Below are 20,897 nucleotides of genomic sequence, written 5' to 3'. Positions count from 1 at the left end.
ATATGGTTTGCAACTGCACATGGGGACAAACATCGTACTTCTTGGAGAAATGTCCTCTGGTCTGATGAAACAAAAATAGAACTGTTTGGTCATAATGACCCTCGTTATGGGGAGGGGCTTGCAAGCTGAAGAACAAAATGGCTTAAGGACAACAATGTCAAGGTATTGGAATGGCCATCACAAAGCCCTGACCTCAATCCCATAGAAAATGTGTGGGCAGAACTGAAAAAGCATGTGCGAGCAAGGAGGCCTACAAACCTGACTCATTTACACCAGCTCTGTCAAGAGGAATGGGCCAAAATTCACCCAACTTATTGTGGGAAGCTTGTGGAAGGCCCGAAACGTTTGACCGAAGTTAAACAATTTAAAGCCAACGCTACCAAATACTAATTGAGTGTATGTAAACTTCTGACCCACTGGGAATTTGATGAAAGAAATAAAAGCTGAAATAAATCATTCTCTCTACTATTATTCTGACATTTCACATTCTTAAAATAAAGTGTTGATCCTAACTGACCTAAAACGGGGATTTTTTACTGGAATTAAATGTCAGGAATTGTGAAAAACTGAGTTTAAATGTACTTGGCTAAGGTGTATGTAAACGTCCAACTTCAACTATACATATTACCTCAACTAACCACTGCCCCCGCACATTGACTCTGTGCCAGAACAGAGTATATAGCCTCGCTACCGTTATTTTATTAAATGTGTAAAAGGTCAAGGGGTGTGAATACCTTCTCAAGACACTGTATGTCCTCTATGTGACTGTAACTGTGCTTGTGTGTTCCTTTGTGTGACCTACACAAGACTGGCAAGGATTCCCACCATAGACGACAACATACAAAATGTAATGAAGTACTTTATATTTCTATAGAATTCTGTTTCTCTGGAGGACGATTCATTCCACTTAATTCTATTCTACTCTATCCACCATAGGACTGTTCTGCCCAAGGCACAGCTTAAAGTATCTATCTGCAATTACATCAATTCACAGCTCCTCAGTACCAACTCCGGTAGATCATGTGGAAACATGCTGTCGTTTGTGTGTAATTCGTAGAGTCTGTGTAGTGAAAAGAGTGTTTGACTTACTGGAGATCGTGACCGTAGGTGTGCAATCCCTTCAGCTCCAGGTAAGAGTCTCCGCTAAAGAACGGCATGTAGGCCCCTTTCTTCTCCGACACTGAAACATTTAAAAAAAAAAAACGGAATGCATTACAACAGGCATTATGTCATCCTTACGACAGCACTATGCATGTGTACGGCAATAATATGGCTTATGCATCAAGTCAGGGGGACATTGGGTGAACTCGGTGTTACCCACCCAGGGGGTCCGTTTTAGATAACAAGGATTGCCTAGTCTTCATCCACCCAGACTGTGTGCGACACACAGTTTGGGGCTGCAAGGCTCTTTTCATTGGTAATTAGGCAGGATTAGCTCGCTGAGTCAGGGTGGGGAAGGGAGGCAGACGGAGATGAGAAAGCTAATTAGCCATTGCGCAGGAGACGACTAACAACGCTCACAGAGGAGAGGAGAATAGGGGCACCGCTGCAGACAAACTGTCAAACCGGCTGTCATAATAAGGAAAGGAAAGAGCTACCTTGGAACTCAGCCAGTTTACAGAGTGTAGGGGGAGAGGATTTCAGTTCCTTGAGCTACACACACACACACACGTACAAAAGGCATGCACACACACACACTACATAGGCTTCGTCACAAGAGAATGTCCAGGTACTCAGATAAGTGTGTGACATCAGATCCCTGTTGTATTTTATTGAACCATTATTAATGGTGAGACCCCGGTCTCTTTCGCAGATCAGCCCTGCATTAACACATCAACAAACAACAAGCACACTCATCAACTACACAATACACGAAAAGCAAGACACAATCATATGAAACAATCACATTCTTTCGTTTTAAAAAAAAAAAGGAAAAAAAAGAAGGAAGGATGATTAGTGAGTGACAAGGTAAAGGAAGGTAAGGAAAGTAGACCGACAGACGGTTTGAACAGAAAATATCACATGGAGTTCCAGGACAGCAGCTCTGTGTGGATGAATGGTGGTCTGCAGACAAATACTAGGGAGTGGCACTCTTATACTTATCAATACATCGATGTCTACCCAGGGCTTCGCTTGGTTGGCCACACCACCTGTCTTTAAATGTTCCCAGTACAGCCTTTAAAGCATTCGCCACTTAATCATTATTTTTTCATATCTGATCTGAGGGATCCTTTCTTTAAAGGATACGTTTTTTATGTCTGTGTCCAGTACGAAGAAAGTTGGAGGTAGTTTCGCTAACTAGCATGGCTGGAAGTCTATGGGTATCTACTAGCATGCTACCTCTAACTTCCTTCATACTGGAGACAGAGACATAAACATGGTATCTACGAGTTCATCCGACTTTGGGGAAGTAGATAACGGGCCTCATTGCCTAAAATCTCGAAGTATCCCTTTAACTGTTCTCAGCACAGCCCTTAACATAAGCCGCTGAAAGAGGGCTTCTTATCTGATCCAAAACCTGTGTTGGCCAGACACTCAGGCTGAGTGACTTCTTCATTAATCACCACAGGCAGAGAATTGATGCCATTAGTCATCTCATTGATTTCATCGAAGCCCTCAGCGCGTAAGACGCTCTTCCCCTCAGTGATTTTCAGTTCCCCCCAATTTATTTTAATCACCTGCTAACTGGGACTTGTAACCCAGTGGGGCTAGGAGTGTGTGTCTTTGTGTACGTGTGTGTGAATGTATGAGCGAGACTGCGCGTATGTGTCTATGCCTGTGTGTCTTAAGAACGAATAAATAGACTTCACTTTTGAACACCAACCTTCATTCAGTCTTTTATATTCTGACAACATCCATGAGAATTTGGTGGATGTGGTGGGGGGAAAAAGAGAGCAAAAAAAACGGTTGCAAACATAATCGCTGAAAGGGCTAATGCTAAACTTCAAACGGAGCTCCGGTGTGTTAGGATCTCCTCCCAAGCTGTGGCCCTGCGCTTCAACCCGCATCCCAGTGGAGCTAAGTAGAGGCGAACGCATTTCAACACAACACATGTGAGCGGGAGAGAGACGGAGAAGGGCTATGGTAAGGCTCGCAAACAACCGAAACGACTGCGCTAACCGCCCGTCTGGCCAATTGCGATGCTCCTCGGTGCACCGGAGACGCTGGAGGCGGTGGCCCATCTCTCTCTGCATTTGATATCCCTCAGGATGCAGGATGGAGAGATGGAGCGTCACGACACGGAGAGAGAGAAACATTTTCAAGTAGGGCTGATATGACATTCAAATGTAAAATCAGATACACTCATACTCGCACACACGCTAGGTTATACTTATTTTAAAGATGGTGGCAGTACCTTTCTCGCAGTGGCGTCCCTCGCGACCCATGGGACACTCGCACTTGTACCCTCCCTCCGGCTGCACCTGGCACTGGGACAAGGGGTGGCATCTGTTGGGCTCGCACGGGTTGTGGGTGTCGGCGCACGTCGGACCTGGAGTTCGCCATCACCAGAAAAAAATCCAAGCTCAAGTTAGAACTCAAACCACCTTCTTTTATAAAAACCAGGGTTGTATTCATTAGGCACCAACGTGAAGAAATGGACTGAAACTACCTGAACTTATCCAATAAGAAACACTCTTTTTCATTTCCCATTATGAAACGCTTTACTATGGTATGCCCTAATAAATACAACCCAATCTTTTCAGACCATTTTGCCTCCATTCCATGTGAGAAGAGGATGATGATGGATTTCCTCAGTAAAAGAGGTCATTTTCTAATAGGATTTAGAAATATTAAATGTGCAGATTAAGGAAAGACCCAAGCACCCTTTGCTGCCTTTCTGCTATGCTTACGGAGCCTTAGTTCCTGGATGTGGGAGAGGTAGCTTGAATGGCTCCCGGATGGCTGAAATGGCTTTGCCCTACACTAGCCAGGACACATCCCAATTCAGCCATCATTATTTCCATAGCCAGAGCCGCCTGAGGCGAGGAGAATGCTGTAATGAACCCCTCCCACTGAGTTCTGAAGAAAGGCTCTCTCCCATAGCCATCTATTTCACTATCTCTATCCATTTCCATCTCCCCCATCTCTGTTACTCTCCCTCTCACACACATCCTCTCTACCTCTCGTCTCTCCCTCTTTGCATACATACCCAGTCTTAGCATTACCAAGTTCATAAATAGGCTAATCATTAAGCCACAAAGCTCCCGTATTTCTCCTCTCAAACTGGTTCCTAGTCTGTGTGTGTGGAGTGTGCTGCTGGAGGCAGAGAGCAGCAGCATAATTTAAATGCTATAGGGGCCATGCTTCACTAGGCCTGGAGGGTGGCTAGTTCCATTTAACAACACTTAGCTTAGACCTAGCAGACTGTGACCACTCTAAAAGAGGCGAGAGGGGGCTAAGTCCAGGCGAGGGGATTTGGTTATAGTCTTTAATGTTTCTGTACTGCATCACACCTAAAAGTCTTATACAAGACGTGATAGCTAAAACCTGGCTGCAGGGAATTCCCTAGAGACGGGTTGAAATAGTATTGGCTTGCTTTCGTATACTTTTGAGCGTTTGTTTGAGCCTGACCGGAGTGCAAGCAAGATGGGCGAGGATTGCACTTTGGGGACTAATCCGTTGTTATTGGTTCCATTTCGTCCGCCGGCAAGCTCAATCAAGAGCAGCCAAAGTATTTCAAAGAAAACAAATCCTATTTGATCCCAGATATATAGGTGAACTGGAGGTCCGTTGTTAGAAAGATGTTTGGCTCACCGGAGTAGCCGTTGATGCACTTGCAGTGGAACATCTCGGCCTCCTTGACCTGGCATGGGGCGCCATTCTTGCAAGGGTTAGGCTGGCACGGATTGTTGCCGCACTCGCCCACGCCGGTGCCGTACAGCACGTTGCCACTCTTCTCCTGCAGGTTGTACACCAGGTTGTTGACGTCCAGCATGCGCACACAGCCCACCAGACCCGTACCGATGGAGGTCCTCTCCTTCACACTGTGGATGGAGGGAGGGGGAGAGAGAGTGTGTGAATGGCAACCATCCGACAGTTATTTAACTCTGTGAAAAACAGGAAAAATCCACACAGGCGCTCGACGGAGAAAAACAAACATACACTGCTCATTGCATGTGCTTCTCAATAAACCACTATGTGACTACAGGAGAGTTCCTGACATAACGGTTTTCATATAACTCAACAAATAAAATCTTATTTCTCCATCAATCATCTTTTCTCCGAATACATAAGGGATAATCATTGAGGGGCTATGCATTCTATGGGAAATAATGAACGATGTGGAAGATGTGTTCCACGACGGGCCAGCGTAGTGGAACTGACCTTCCACTGAGTTGCATTATTTTCCAGAGAACGCATAGAGCCCTGACTTGATTATCATACCATGGCTATAATTGAACACATTTGCCACTAGAAATGTGTTCCATTTGTTCCATTTAGGGAAATAATGCACGCCCTAGAATACCCTTTAAGCCAATAAGAAACAAGTATTCAACAATGCCATGGTATAATAATATATAACCACACATACATAACATTTGCTTATGTATATGCTTCAAGTCAGGCCTTACTCTGTCATCATGTCTTCGGGCACCCCTCCGATGAACAGGTGAGTGTCCAGGTTGAGGCCGTCGGTGCCGGGGGGGCTGGCGCCGTCGATGTGGGTCTCATTGTCCACGCTCAGCATGGCGTTGCGCCGGTTCCTTGTCACTACCAGCTGGTGCCAGCGACCCTGCTTAACCTGGACCTTGCTGACCAAGGTGCCTGTGCCCGAACCTGTGTTGAACCTGGGGGTGGGAAGCAAAACATTAGCTTTATACACAGTGTACAAAACATTAACAACAACTTCCTAATATTGAGTTGCATGTCCCCCCCTCCTCTACAAGGTGTCGAAAGTGTTCGACAGGGATGCTGGCCCATGCTGTTCTTGACACAAACCGGTGCGCCTGGCACCAACTACCATACTCCTTTCAAAGGCACTTCAATATTTTGTCTTGCATGTTCACCCTCTGAACGGCACACATTCACAAGCCATGTCTCAATCGTCTCAGGGCTTAGAAATCTTTCTTTAACTCGTCTCCTTCCCTTAAATCTACACTGATTGAAGTGGATTTAACATGTGACATCAATAAGGGATCATAGCTTTCACCTGGATTCACCTGGATTCACCTGGTCAGTCTGTGTCATGGACAGAGCAGGTGTTCCTAATGTTTTGTCCACTCAGTGTATATGCTCAATGGATAATCTGCGATGAAAAAAGTGCTGTTTAGTCCAGTAATAGGCTTAATGTTGATATGGGAAACTGGATATGAGAAACCCATACTGCATACAAAGGTAGACCTGGAGAAAGGCAACAGTTTTGAGATTCATGGGTGCACAGACACACCTGATTAACTGTCATATTTGTACCTAAAGCTAACTTGGTTGAGAATGTATGGTATTATATTTCTTTACTTTATTTTATTTATAAGCAAGTTACTGTGATCCTTAGAGCTCGATACTCATTGACATTAACATAATGTTCTATTCTCTTTTATTTCAAGAAGGATTTGATTTACAGTTGCCAAGAGATGTGTGAACAGAGAGAGATTGATGTATTAACACATGTGTTAATAGAGATTTGTGTATTAATACACGTGTGCAAAGAGAGAGATTCATGTATTAATATACATTTCTGAATAGAGAGAGAGAGATTCATGTATTAATATACATTTCTGAATAGAGAGAGAGATTCATGTATTAATACACATTTCTGAATAGAGAGAGAGATTCATGTATTAATATACATTTCTGAATAGAGAGAGAGATTCATGTAGTAATACACATTTCTGAATAGAGAGAGAGATTCATGTATTAATACACATTTCTGAATAGAGAGAGAGATTCATGTATTAATATACATTTCTGAATAGAGAGAGAGATTCATGTATTAATATACATTTCTGAATAGAGAGAGAGATTCATGTATTAATATACATTTCTGAATAGAGAGAGAGATTCATGTATTGATATACATTTCTGAATAGAGAGAGAGATTCATGTATTAATATACATTTCTGAATAGAGAGAGAGATTCATGTATTAATATACATTTCTGAATAGAGAGAGAGATTCATGTATTAATATACATTTCTGAATAGAGAGAGAGAGATTCATGTATTAATATACATTTCTGAATAGAGAGAGAGAGATTCATGTATTAATATACATTTCTGAATAGAGAGAGAGAGATTCATGTAGTAATACACATTTCTGAATAGAGAGAGAGATTCATGTATTAATACACATTTCTGAATAGAGAGAGAGAGATTCATGTATTAATACACATTTCTGAATAGAGAGAGAGATTCATGTAGTAATACACATTTCTGAATAGAGAGAGAGAGATTCATGTATTAATACACATTTCTGAATAGAGAGAGAGATTCATGTAGTAATACACATTTCTGAATAGAGAGAGATTCATGTATTAATACACATTTCTGAATAGAGAGAGATTTCATGTATTAATACACATTTCTGAATAGAGAGAGAGATTCATGTAGTAATACACATTTCTGAATAGAGAGAGAGATTCATGTATTAATACACATTTCTGAATAGAGAGAGAGATTCATGTAGTAATACACATTTCTGAATAGAGAGAGATAGATTCATGTATTAATACACATTTCTGAATAGAGAGACAGATTCATGTATTAATACACATTTCTGAATAGAGAGAGAGATTCATGTATTAATACACATTTCTGAATAGAGAGAGAAATTCATGTAGTAATACACATTTCTGAATAGAGAGATTCATGTAGTAATACACATTTCTGAATAGAGAGAGAGAGAGATTCATGTATTAATACACATTTCTGAATAGAGAGAGAGAGAGATTCATGTAGTAATACACATTTCTGAATAGAGAGATTCATGTAGTAATACACATTTCTGAATAGAGAGATTCATGTAGTAATACACATTTCTGAATAGAGAGAGAGAGAGATTCATGTAGTAATACACATTTCTGAATAGAGAGAGAGAGAGAGAGATTCATGTAGTAATACACATTTCTGAATAGAGAGATTCATGTAGTAATACACATTTCTGAATAGAGAGATTCATGTAGTAATACACATTTCTGAATAGAGAGAGAGATTCATGTATTAATACACATTTCTGAATAGAGAGAGAGATTCATGTATTAATACACATTTCTGAATAGAGAGATTCATGTAGTAATACACATTTCTGAATAGAGAGAGAGATTCATGTATTAATACACATTTCTGAATAGAGAGAGAGATTCATGTAGTAATACACATTTCTGAATAGAGAGAGAGAGAGATTCATGTATTAATACACATTTCTGAATAGAGAGAGAGATTCATGTATTAATACACATTTCTGAATAGAGAGATTCATGTAGTAATACACATTTCTGAATAGAGAGAGAGATTCATGTATTAATACACATTTCTGAATAGAGAGAGAGATTCATGTAGTAATACACATTTCTGAATAGAGAGAGAGAGATTCATGTATTAATACACATTTCTGAATAGAGAGAGAGATTCATGTAGTAATACACATTTCTGAATAGAGAGAGAGAGAGATTCATGTATTAATACACATTTCTGAATAGAGAGAGAGATTCATGTAGTAATACACATTTCTGAATAGAGAGAGAGAGAGATTCATGTATTAATACACATTTCTGAATAGAGAGAGAGATTCATGTATTAATACACATTTCTGAATAGAGAGATTCATGTAGTAATACACATTTCTGAATAGAGAGAGAGATTCATGTATTAATACACATTTCTGAATAGAGAGAGAGATTCATGTAGTAATACACATTTCTGAATAGAGAGAGAGAGATTCATGTATTAATATACATGTGTAAATAGAGAGATTCACGTATTAATACACGTGTAAATAGAGAGAGAGAGATTCAATATTAATACACGTGTAAATAGAGAGAGATTCACGTATTAATACACATGTGTAAATAGAGAAGAGATTCACGTATTAATACACATGTGTAAATAAAGAGAGATTAATGTATTAATACACATGTGTGAATAGAGAGAGAGAGAGATTCACATATTAAGACACGTGTGAATAGAGCAAGAGTGTGTGCATGTGTGTGAAAAAAAAGATTAAAAGTTGTCTCATTTTAGCCTCTACCCCTTCATTCATCCCAAATAAAACCAAGCTTATGTCGTTCTGGGTCCATCTACAGCTCACTGTTTTCACATCCCTGTTAACTGAATCTCTTCCTGGTTTATTACTTTCTGTTTCATCCCCTCCTCCCGTCAACTCACTTGAGCTCCACCTTGCCGTTGACCAGGGTGAGAGACAGGAAGTCCTTCTTGCCGTCCTGGCCGTTGAAGAGGAGGATGCCCGTCATCTCGGCGGCCCTGAATTCCATGGCGATGCGGACCGTGTGGTAAGCCTTCATGGTGTCAAAGGCCAGGTAGGACTTACCCCCGAACGACGGAATGAAGTACTTGATCACTAAGAAAACAGGGGCGATGGGAGGGTGTCACATACTGTATAAGGTGTAATGTTCGTACCATAGAGTTGGATAGAGGTAAACACGCTAACCATAAAGCCTGTGGCAGAAGCGACAATGGCAAAGATAAGGTGTGGGCCCTCTTTCCAACTCTATGGTTGGTACATGTTAAACAGTTGGAGACAAGAGCCTAGTTCAGCTATTCTGGCCCAACAAACAGATGGAAGGAGAGAACCCGTGGCTAACAGAATGTGTGCTGGTGTGTATCGTCAGGGAGGAAAAGACAGCATGATGACGTACTTTCGACTTTATAATCAGATTTTTGTACACACACACACACTATTATATCATCATTCTCATCCTTTTCGCCAAACTCGACTCCTGAGCCGCCTCTCTCCGTCTAGGGAGAATGGTGGTTGATGAAATCCTCTCATCTAATGATTTGATTGATCCAAGGGAGGCTACGGTGTTGTGCCGCAGCCGTCACTTAGCCACTCACACACACTCCGACTCAAACACACACTGATTTCTACCAACTAATCCCTATCAAAGAAATTAGGGTCAATTATGTTAAGATGCAGCTGTGTGAGGTGGTTCCTTATCAGAGACCACCAAAGGGGAGAAACGAAAGGAGAAAGCTCAGAGTGCTCCGACGGCACTCCAAGCTTGATTTTGTGGCTCGGCGCAGCAGACGCTGATTTGATATGAGTTTACTTTAGCGTTGATTGGTAAAGTGCTCAGTGGTCGCTAACCTCATTGGTTAATAAGATAGCGGGTGTAGGGACTTTGGTAGATGCTGTATGTCTATTGGGTCAAATAGATTGGAATCTAATATAAGCTGTATGGATTTGGGTTTTGTCTTTAATGCACGGTAGGGGGTCAGTTCTAGCTCAGCACTGTCAGTTCAGGACATCAATAGGAACCTAATGTGTTCTCTTATGGGATTGTGTTGAACTTTATGCATTTTATTCCAACTCCTTTTCAAAGATCATTAATGGCACTGACCCAAACTCTGAAGAGAAACTACCTAGGGTGTGTGTCTGTGTGTGTGTGTGTCTGTGTGTGTGTGTGTCTGCGTGTGTGTGTGTGGGTCAAAGGAAGGAAGGAGGGGGGCTCCACACTCACGTTTCTCACAGACGGCACCCCCTCTCCCGGCGGGGCAGATGCAGGTGAAGTCGGCACCGTCGTCCTCGCAGGTGCCCCCGTGGCGGCAGGGGTGGGAGTCGCAGGGCCGCTGGGCCTTGGTGTGGTGGGGCACAGGCCTGGTCCTGTGGAGGGGGGTGATGGTAGTAGTGGAGGCCGGGGTGGTCACTGGCGAGGGGGCGGTGGTGGTCCGGCGGCTGGTGTAAGGGCGGCGGGTGGTGCCCGGGGGACGGCTTGTGATGAAGGGGGAGGGGCTGGCGGTGGGGGTGGTAGCTGTGGCCGTTGTAGTGGTGGTTGTGGTGAAGTAGGGGAGGGAGGAGAGGCCTGATGGAGAGAGAGAGACATTCAGAGACAACAAATGTCAAGGAGAGCGTAAGTCTTGGACTTGTTTTATTCAACGACCAAAAAACGCCTAATCATGCCTTCATTTTATTTAATAATTTTTATTAATTTCATCTCCTTATACCACTTCATATTTGCAATTACAGTAAACAATGCAAGCCAATACTGCAGGTGCTTGTCCTACCGTAGTTGGTGAAGCGAATGTTCTCCTCCTCTGGCTTCTTCACCATGATGGCTGTCTCCTTGGCTGCCTTCAGCTGCTTGAGCAGGGCTCCCTCGATGTCCTCCACTGTGTACTTGGTCTCTGTGGCACAACATGGGAGACAAGGCCATTCACAACAAGACTCAACCAGGACAGCTGTTCTATGTGCTCCCATGTATTTCATCTATCGCAGGGCGAGCACACCTGATTCCATTTGTCAACTAATCATCAAGCCCTTGATTAATGAATCAGGTGAGGCTAAAACAGAACTGTGAAACATCTTGTCCCAGAGGAAAGGTTTGAGAAAGACTGAACAAGCAGGCAGAGCAATATCCTAAAACATAGAAAATGAATTCCCCTCTCCTTAGCTCAAAACAGCAAATTTATAAGAGAGCGATCGAGGTCGCTATGATACAACAACACACCCAGGGGATCAGTTGTCCTCCAACCGTCCAACAAGGTTTCACTGAGGTTCAGATTAATCGTTCTCATAATGTTTTCCACAGATGGCTGTTTTAACTGGCCAGAGCAGAGCGCCTTTATGGCATCGTCTCCTGTGCGAATGTAAAAGACGCTGAGCGAAGCCCGTAAAAAGAGAAGAGGAGGGCGAGATTTGTATCTGATAAAATCTGGTAAAAACAGTACTCACTAACAGTACTCTGGGGGGAGGGGCTGAAATGAAGCCAGCTCCAAATATACAACGCCACCAAGCTCACTCTGAGGATTTGGTTGTTGTTGATGTCGTTTTGTTATTTTTGTCCCTTTTGGCTCTGACAATAACAAATATATCCCCCCTCCGGATAAAAGAAAAAGGAAAATAACAAAGCCAAGGTTTAAAATTACAAAGCCAAGGTGCTTTGTAAAATGTAATGACTTTCAGTGTTGTTGTAACGCGTAGCAATTATGTTAGTGAGGGAGAGATTAATTTGGTATCAAAGGAAAAATAACTGTTGAGGGGAAATGATCATTTTGACACTTTCCATAAAGACCGCAGCCTAACCAGTAACAAAAGTGTCACTAACATTATATATGATGGCATACTATGTGATTATTGAAAAAGGGATTTAGGAACAGTCTTTTTTAAAGAATGTGTACCATTAGCCATAACAGTACATTTGCCATACAGTAAACAAGTGTGTTTTATCACGGTTGGTGTCAATTCCATTTGAATTCAGTCAATTCAGGAAGTAAACTGAAATTCCAAAAGGAATTTTCTTGCAGAAAATGTTTGATTTGAAGTTTCCAGGTGTATTATGATGGTGGCCCCATGTACTTACCACAAACGCCTCATTTGCAAAGTTTGCTGTATTGTACAGTGCTCTCTGTTATTATTATTTTTGTATGGGCATTAGCACAGTATATATCATCCCAATTTTAGCTCCAAGACGGCAGCAATAAAAAAAATTGTCAAAAAAAAAGTTGATTGTGCTGATTTATTGGCACATTGAACCATGACATGCGCCTTAGTTTAAGAATGAATAGTGCTGGAAAAGATGAATGAATAGTGCTGGAAAAGATGACATCATATCTGAATTCCTTTTATGCACCTTCGCCACTGAACCCAACTCTTCTTCTTACCACGATTTTTCCCAAAACTGTCCTGTCCTGTGTTACCTGAGTCAAAGTGGGCCTCGACGAAGGCCAAGATGGAGTTGCTGGGAGCCAGGCTACGGACGCGGACACTCATGAAGTCTTTCTGCACCTCTGACTTCCGGAACAACTCATTCAGCTGAGCCAGGGAGGAAGAAACACACATGGATTAGTACACACCAAAGCAATACATTTTGCAAAGGAGAACTAAATCAAGCATTTCTTATTGGACAAGTTCAGGTAGTCTGTTTCAGTCCGTATGTTCCTTTTTGTGCCAAATAAATACCCAGCAATGATCAATGAGCGAGGTGATAACCTCTGTGCAGTGGCTCGTTCAATTTGAGTGCAGTGAACTCATTCTCCAGAAGAATGGGGGAAGACTATATCTACATCACAAATGGGGCTCTACACTGACCCCTACGGGCCCTGGTCAAAATGTAATGCACTATATAGAGAGTAGGGTGCTATTTGGGATGCACATATGTCAGTGGATAGGTCTACAACTGTGTAGAACCCCATTGGGCCTAGTCTGGGTGCACAAATTGACATTTAACTGGAGCTGGGGAATAATTAAATGAACATGTTATTTTTCAGAGACAGTTGTAAATGTCAGGTAAGCGTGATGCACGTTGGCTGCTGATTGGTTTAGCTTCCGATTCACACTGTGTGTGTGTGTGTGTGTGTGTGTGTGTGTGTGTGTGTGTGTCTGTGTGTGTGTGTGTGTGTGTGTGTGTGTGTGTGTGTGTGTCTGTGTGTGTGTGTGTGTGTGCGTGCTTTCGGTGCCCAACCTGAGGTCTAAATCATTGTCAGGAAGGAAATAGCTCAACTGTACACAATCCACATGGCTTCATACTTCCCTACTAACAAGAGAATAACATTCATAATGTATCTCACTCGACCGACTCAAGTTGATAACATAAGGGAGACATACGCTACTGTACCAAGTGCCTGACCTAATTTGAATCAGTGCTTATCGCTGCTAACCCACACGTCAAATGATCTTGAAGTGTACACTTAGTTCTGCTGTTTTCTTCCTCCTCTGTTCACTCAACATTGCTCGTACGGGGGTGAGAGACAACACTCCCACTCCACTTCTTTCCAAACTCTATTCCATTATCCATAATAGCATGCTGGAATTATTGCACAGGGGGCCCCTGCTGTGTGGAGGATGGAACTACAGGCAGTGTGGCAAAGCCAATCTGTGTCTACATTCAGTGTGTGTGCTTGTGTGTGCCCAGACAAGCCAGGTCTCTCAAAATCTCCCCACCGGCACACTGACCCAGACACATGGCCACTTCTCTCCCTCTCTAGTTTTCACCTTAGGTGATATCCACACACAGTCTCTACCAGACACACACAGAGGGCTAGAGGGGGCATTGTGTCGCTATCTAATGCCACAACTGGCCCCTGCGAGGAGTACGATGCACACATACACAGACACACAGCGTTGTGAGGCGGTAGATTAGGCCTCGGCGGGGGCCAGTGATACCAATACAACAGCTGGCATGCTGTTGGAGGCGAGTAGCATACATGCACGCGCACAGCCCTAGCTTTGACAAAGTACACTTTCTCGACAGACTGACGATGAACCACTGAATGTAGCCTATCTATGGCTCCTAGTGCTGCTACTCACAGCACTCTCGATGCTCCTGGCCGTCTCCCCAAACAGCTCAGACTTGGGATCCTCCATCTCAGGGGTGTAGAAGACCTCCTGGCCCTCCACCTGGTCTAGGTGCAGGAAGCCGCTGAACCTCATGGTGGCTGGCAGGAAATGGTGTCACATGTTAGATAAACACTACTTCCCGTGCCTAGAAGGCATGCGGTGCCTCCAACCACCCGCCCTCAGCTTCAGACAGTGACCGTTTGGGGTAGTGCCAGTCCGGGGTTAGTGATGGAGTGTGTGTGCATATGTGGGAAGGAGGGTTAGTGTGGTCGTTGTTGATTGGTTGGTTGGTTGGTTGGGTGGGTGGGGCTGTAGGGAGTTGGGGTGGAGCCTGTGACTGGCCGCGGTGAAAGTGGAAAGTGTGGATTGTGGTATATGGAGGAGTGAAAGAAGAAGGGAAGAGGAGGAGGAGGAAAAGCGGAAGGGGTGGAGGAATGGACTGGAGTTTACCAGACCGAGACTCGTCCCAAAAGTTGGCAGAGGCACGGAGGACTGAGTAGAGAGAGATCAGTTAGACAGACAACACACATAGTTAAAATGAAGAAACTGTTCAAAGTCCCTGGCTTCGGCAAAGACATTCCCCCATTTGCCCTTAAACATCCCCATTCCCTGTTCAAAACCCATCAACCCCCTATGGCCTCTCGCTTCTGTTCCGCCAACACAATGCCAGCGACACTGAAGACAACGTGAAGGAGAAGAGTATAATAAAGCATAAAGGAAGAGAGAAGGAGAGGGGGAGGCACTGATGCTGAGGTTTCATGCCGTGGATCGTCGAACAAATTGCCCAAATCAATCATGGTGCCTTGCTCGGAGTTTGCCTGGGAAAAAGGGAAGAGCACTTGTATGATTATCGTGACAGATAGCCATAATTGTCTCCTAATGTCGCCAAACCGGTGACTGACATAGGCTGGTTAAAATTGCATGATAACAACGATAAGGGCTTGTTTTGGTCGCACATCGGTTCAATTCTAACGGGGCGGCTATCGACAAGGAGCAAATGGGGGAGGTTTGGATGGGAAGGAGATAGAAGACGGGAGGAGAGAGATAGATCAGATCTAGAAGACAAACATCAGACGAGCCGGATCCATGACGGACGAAGAGAGGGATGACTATGACTTTAACTCGCCTCTTGCAACTTGCATTGGAAGTGTAGTATTACATGGGAAACCATGCACATTTCATTCAAATATATACAACTTAGCATAACATACTGTACTACACTTTTCAGATGGTTAAATGATGTGTCAACAAAGTATTAGTATGTCACTATGTCCAACAGTGCACCACTACCATTTCTCCACACCTTCTGATAACTTCATATCGCCCAATAAACGCTGTCATCTAAGGCTTCAGACGACAGGTGTTAGCGACTAGCGGTTAGCTCTTCTCAGAGAGATCACTGACACTTTGTCAATACAGGAGGAAGATACAGCGAGACGCTCCGCTGATAGATATTGCACCTGGCTGGTCGCCACACACTTGTCATTCCCATCCTAATGACTGTGATATCTGGGTTGACAGGCCTACCCCGGGAGGAGAAATAGGTCCGGCGTATTGATTAAGGCGCGAGACGCTCTATTATTGGTAACAGTTTGGCTGAATGAGCTATCGATCGATCGGTGATGGGTGGGTGTGACATCATCATTAGCACCTTGCCACAGCTGACACACAAGGATATTCACGATGCGTTTCATCATTCGTGATGTGGCGGGCTGCAAATGTGGTTTGACATAACGCACTTCATGGACGGTAGTGACTATTTACGTTGCCGTTTGCGTGGCGAGGGAAAAGGAGGGAGGTTTTGCGGTTACTTACGGGGGCAATTGGCTCCCTCAGGGCTGCTGGAGGCCGTCTTGCCGTCGGGACAGCAGCCGAAGGGAGTGTTGTCACACGACGAGCGATCTTCCGCCGTGGGGATGGTGGTGGCCGCAGCTGTGGGGTCTGGGGACGAGATGATTCATAATGCTTAATAACACTTCACAACGGTTCATAACAATTAATCACGCCCTCTTAACCCCAGCCTCAAATAGCTGCATCTGGAGCTCATCTGCATAATGTGAACCCTTCTGTAGTGGCTACATAATAGTGAGCAGACCGTAATAATGGCACTAAGTACTTTGTGACGAGGGCAGGTAAATAAATAACCACAGAAACAGCTAATCTCTTCCACTGATTGGGCGATCGCTATCGCTAACTTTCTACTGATTGGGCGATGGCTATCTCCAAGTCTTTGTCCCAGAGAACATTGCCTTTGCTGTAAATCTAGGAGTACCCTGGCTGTCTCCAACGGGGTAAAGTGGCTACTCTAACAGTACGTGAGGTAATGACCTGCAACCGTTTCTCTCTTACGGGGCTCGGTGTTCTCTGAGGAGCAGCTTTACGGTCACCCCGAGATTAGAAATGATCGCCGAGCAAAGAACCACGGCTCACTGAATAAGTCGTAAAGACGTCAGGTTGTCTCTTCAACGACTCTCGCTGTCACCCCCGAGAGCAAAACCGAAGCCGCCGGGACAGCCGCTGCATCCCTGGAGAAACGGCTGTGGAAAAGGAGTTGGAGGGATGGAGGAGGTTAGAATCTACGGGGCATCTTTACGGGCACGGCGATTAAGTTGTGGGGGGTGTGGGGGTGCTACGGCTCAGAGACTATGCATTGCTTCACTGAGAGCCATGGAACTGGCTAACAAACATCCACCCACCGCAAACCCTCCCCCCAATCACACACACATAGACTTAGACACACATGCACACACACAAACAGGAGACCCAGGTCTCCTTGGCAGACAGGCCATGGGCACTCCAGTCCACTGCTGACAAGAGAATAAATCTGCAAGGGGGGTAAGCGACTGAGGAAGTGCAGAGGCTTGTGTTCCATCAATTCAGGAGTGTCACAGCACGCTGTTGGGCGACTGAGGGGTCACAAAGGGTTCGTCTAGCAGTCTCTGAAGTGTGGTGCATTGTGGAGTGGTTTAGCTATAAGGCCAGAATGCGGTAGAGGGATTTTAGTGTGTAGAAAGAGAGTCGTGTTTCCGTATCAGTATGTAGCAATGACAAGGTAAGAGATATTCTTATCAAGCTAACAACTCAGGCTTGAAACAATCCCCCGACATAAGCCAATAACCTCATCAGCTCTTCTGTTTTCCAATTCTCCAAAATCAGTTACGTGGTGAGAGAAACATTTCAAATGTGAAAATAGCTTGATATTTTGAAAGAATGGAGGATACCGTGACAACAGTCTTGGGTTTAGAATGCATTCTGGTATTCCTCTGCCTAACATTTTGGATTAGTCCTAACTGAAAGCAAAGGACACTCTATGATGGTCGTATAATATCAGATAGTGAGTGACCTGTTTAAATGTTTTATGATGTAGCAATGAGACATATCAAACCGTGAGTCAGGTCAGAGGCCCATATTCAACCCTATCCTCCCACTCAGACCTCTGACCTCCAGCAGAGCAGCATTATGGGTAATGAGGTGAAAGAGCTTAGATTTACCAACAGGCTCCTCTCCGCTCGCCTCCAGAACTCCGAAGGCGCTACCTTCTTCCTCATTCTCCTCCTCTTCCGCCACCTGGTCGTCTCCGCTGGGCTCGCCGCTCCCTGAGTCTTCAAAGGCGGTAGGGGAGGAGCCAGGGCTGGTGTGGCCAGGCAGGTGGGGGGTGGTGGAGTGAGGTGGGTGGCGGGGGGTGGTGACGGGGCGGTTGGTGGTGAGCGCGCTCTCCGTGGCCATGGGGGGTGGCAAGGCTTCCACGAAAGAGGCCGGGAGCCCGTTCTTTTGATCATCGTCCCAGGGAGAGAGTGATGCATCGTAGTGCGGCGACGTGAGCCTGACGTGGGCGGTGGAGGGGGTGGTGGCGGCGGCGTGGGAGGTGGGGGGGTAAAGAGTGGATCGGCCGGCCGGCTCTATGATGCTTTCTGCATGGGGAAGGAAGGAAGGGGAGGAGAGGAAGCAAGGAATGGATGAATGGGTAAGCAAAGATGGAAATGCTTCGTTTCTTTCTGGCCTTATAGCCCCCATGTACACCTTCAACCCCCCACCCTCTCCATGTTTTTAAACGTTGTACCCTTTATGGTTCAGTCTGAGCACCCAATACTGATCGACATACAGGAAGCATAGGCCAGTCTCATTGCAATATAGAATATACACTGAGTAAACCAAACATTAGGAACACCTTCCTAAAATTTTGTTTTACCTAAGTCCTTCACACCACCGCATACTGTTGAATTCAAATGCACTGCAGTCTGCTTGTGTACAGAGAAGAATAACTTGGCCTATATAGGGTTAAGCTACACTGCAGTTGCACTGGCGCGCGTGTGTGTGTGTGTGTGTGTGTGTATATGTGCCAGTGTTGGTGTCTGTGAGTATGAATTATGTATCCATATCCACATGTTGCCCTCCTGTAGTGGAGCTTTAATCACAGACAGTCAGGGCCTCTGGTGATGAATGATTGATATAAATGGGGCAGAAAAAGCAGGATTTTACTTTAGCTTCAAAGACTACAGACTCGGCTCACAGCCGCACAAGCATCCGTCAACTCCGCCGCGTCAGGCAGCCTTGTCAACACAGTCGCACACACCATCTGAAAAAACACTATGAAACCCTTTCCCTGCCGTCAGCAGAGAGAGGGACCCGCTTTAAAAAAAAATTGAGCTGTGACCGCCATTACCCATGCAAGGCTTTGGTACAAAGACAAACATTTCTCGGCTAGAACCGGTACAAAACATCCCCAGGGTGAGAGGTGAGTCGAGAGCTGGTGGGGATTGAGACACTATGAAGTGTAGCTGCTTGGATGACAGCGAGCCAGCCAGGCATAACGATACTGACGCTCAATACCCCATCCATTGTGTGTGGAGGGGGAAAAAAAAACCTCATTTGAAATCGGCTAACATTATGAGTAGGATTTAATTGCACACTAATAATCTCTTATTTGATCGGCAATTACGTTGTGAAGTGTGAAATGTGATACCTTGACGAAGCGCTGGATATTATCAGCCAGGCACCCCGCTATCTTCCACCCTGCTAGGCTCCAGAGGAGAGGAGGCAGAGGAGCCAGCCTGGAGAGATACAGTATGTCAGCTTAGCCCTGAGACTGCAGCAGCGATTGCTATAGCCGTGAGCGAGGCGGTGGCACATTTTGCTTTTCCTCTTGGCTACACCTGTCACTCATGTGCCAAGCCTTGCGTCTGGCGGCACCAGGGGAGCGGGTGTCTGGGAACCGGCATCCGTTGGCGGCAATTGCACCAGGATGGGTGGGTAAAATAAAAAAAAAGAGAAAGCGAGAGAAAGAAAGATGGGAAGAACAACTGGCAGAGTAGTCAGTTCGGTGGAAGCTTTCCTTAATCAGGTTTAACGCTCCATTTGCAGGCAGTTTTATCGGCGGGCGGGCGGGCGGGAGAAAAATCATTGTCATCTTCACTTGTCTGGACTATGTAGTTATCTTTGAAAGGCGGTTATTAAGATTGTTTGCAGTGTCTGCCATGATCAGTGGGGAGGAGGAATCTGATATTGGAATGTGGAAAGGAAATGGAAGAGGGAGAAAAACAGGGGCGGAGGGGGAGAAAGAGAACACGAAAGAGACCGAGACAGGAACAGAGGAAATAAGTCGAACAAGTTAAGAAGAAGGGACGAGGGAAAGTATGAGGAGAGAGAAAGAGAGAGAGAGAGAGAAAAGACAAATTAATCTGGGAAAATGGGAGGGTTGATTTCCCAGATTAATTAGTCTTTTCTCTCTCTCTCTCTCTCTCTCTGTCTCTCCTCATACTTTCCCTCGTCACTTCTTAACTTGTTCGACTTATTTCCTCTGTTCCTGTCTCGGTCTCTTTCGCGTTCTCTTTCTCCCCCTCCGCCCCTGTTTAAGACAAGAGAACCCTGACTAGCATTCAGGCAGAAAACTGATGATGCCATATGCTTGTGTTCACTGCCAATTTGCCGCAAAAGTAGAGGTGATGACACCATATGGGAGAACCAGGCCACTGGCCAACTTCTGGACAAGATCGGTGCCAGAAGTTTGTCATTCGTTCAAATACCATCTTTTAATGGCTTGTACCTTTCACGCTTTCACCAGTTTTCCCTTGGATTGCTTCCTCTAGCTCTGAGATGGGCAACATAGCCAGAAGCAGTAATGCTGTGTAGTATAGAGAAGACTCAAAAGTGCCTGAGAGATGGGTCAGATAACAGCAGTAGCCATTTGATGTGCTTTCTGCTTCCTTGCTTCAGTGTGGAGCCATTAGCACTGACGTACAATACGACGGTAGAGTTACATCAGACCAAGGAGGCTTGTAGCTCGACTATGGTTTATGTAGGAATGGCATATGCCCTCAGTAGTGCTCCTATGCTGGATGTTAGCATTGAAGTTATTTCTGTAATTCTTACTAAGAGCTGCATCAGATCAGCGGGAGACGAGGGGCGGCGGCGGGAAGAGGGTGGAGCACTGCTAATGCTAATTTGCA

The 20,897-nt window shown here is 44.8% G+C and overlaps 1 protein-coding gene across 10 annotated transcripts in view; it reads right to left on the bottom strand.

Annotated features, from left to right (window-relative positions):
* agrn (agrin) overlaps positions 1–20,897 on the bottom strand; it is a 279,791-nt gene that overhangs the window by 20,243 nt on the left and 238,651 nt on the right. For 9 of the 10 annotated variants that reach the window (XM_036988106.1, XM_036988109.1, XM_036988110.1 and 6 more), the window contains 11 exons: positions 17,943–18,362; positions 16,267–16,392; positions 14,422–14,549; positions 12,813–12,927; positions 11,181–11,300; positions 10,637–10,978; positions 9,321–9,513; positions 5,574–5,789; positions 4,756–4,985; positions 3,356–3,490; positions 1,090–1,180 (listed from right to left, as the gene is read on the bottom strand). In XM_036988106.1, coding sequence (XP_036844001.1) covers positions 1,090–1,180; positions 3,356–3,490; positions 4,756–4,985; positions 5,574–5,789; positions 9,321–9,513; positions 10,637–10,978; positions 11,181–11,300; positions 12,813–12,927; positions 14,422–14,549; positions 16,267–16,392; positions 17,943–18,362 — 2,116 coding nt within the window. The remainder of the gene's footprint in view (positions 1–1,089; positions 1,181–3,355; positions 3,491–4,755; positions 4,986–5,573; positions 5,790–9,320; positions 9,514–10,636; positions 10,979–11,180; positions 11,301–12,812; positions 12,928–14,421; positions 14,550–16,266; positions 16,393–17,942; positions 18,363–20,897) is intronic. The other variant, XM_036988113.1, reaches the window with a different exon arrangement.

Source organism: Oncorhynchus mykiss, chromosome 9, assembly GCF_013265735.2.
Source record: "Oncorhynchus mykiss isolate Arlee chromosome 9, USDA_OmykA_1.1, whole genome shotgun sequence".
Lineage (NCBI taxonomy): Eukaryota > Metazoa > Chordata > Actinopteri > Salmoniformes > Salmonidae > Oncorhynchus > Oncorhynchus mykiss.
Note: the sequence above shows the minus strand (reverse complement) of the source record. Positions and strands in the feature narration are given on the sequence as shown.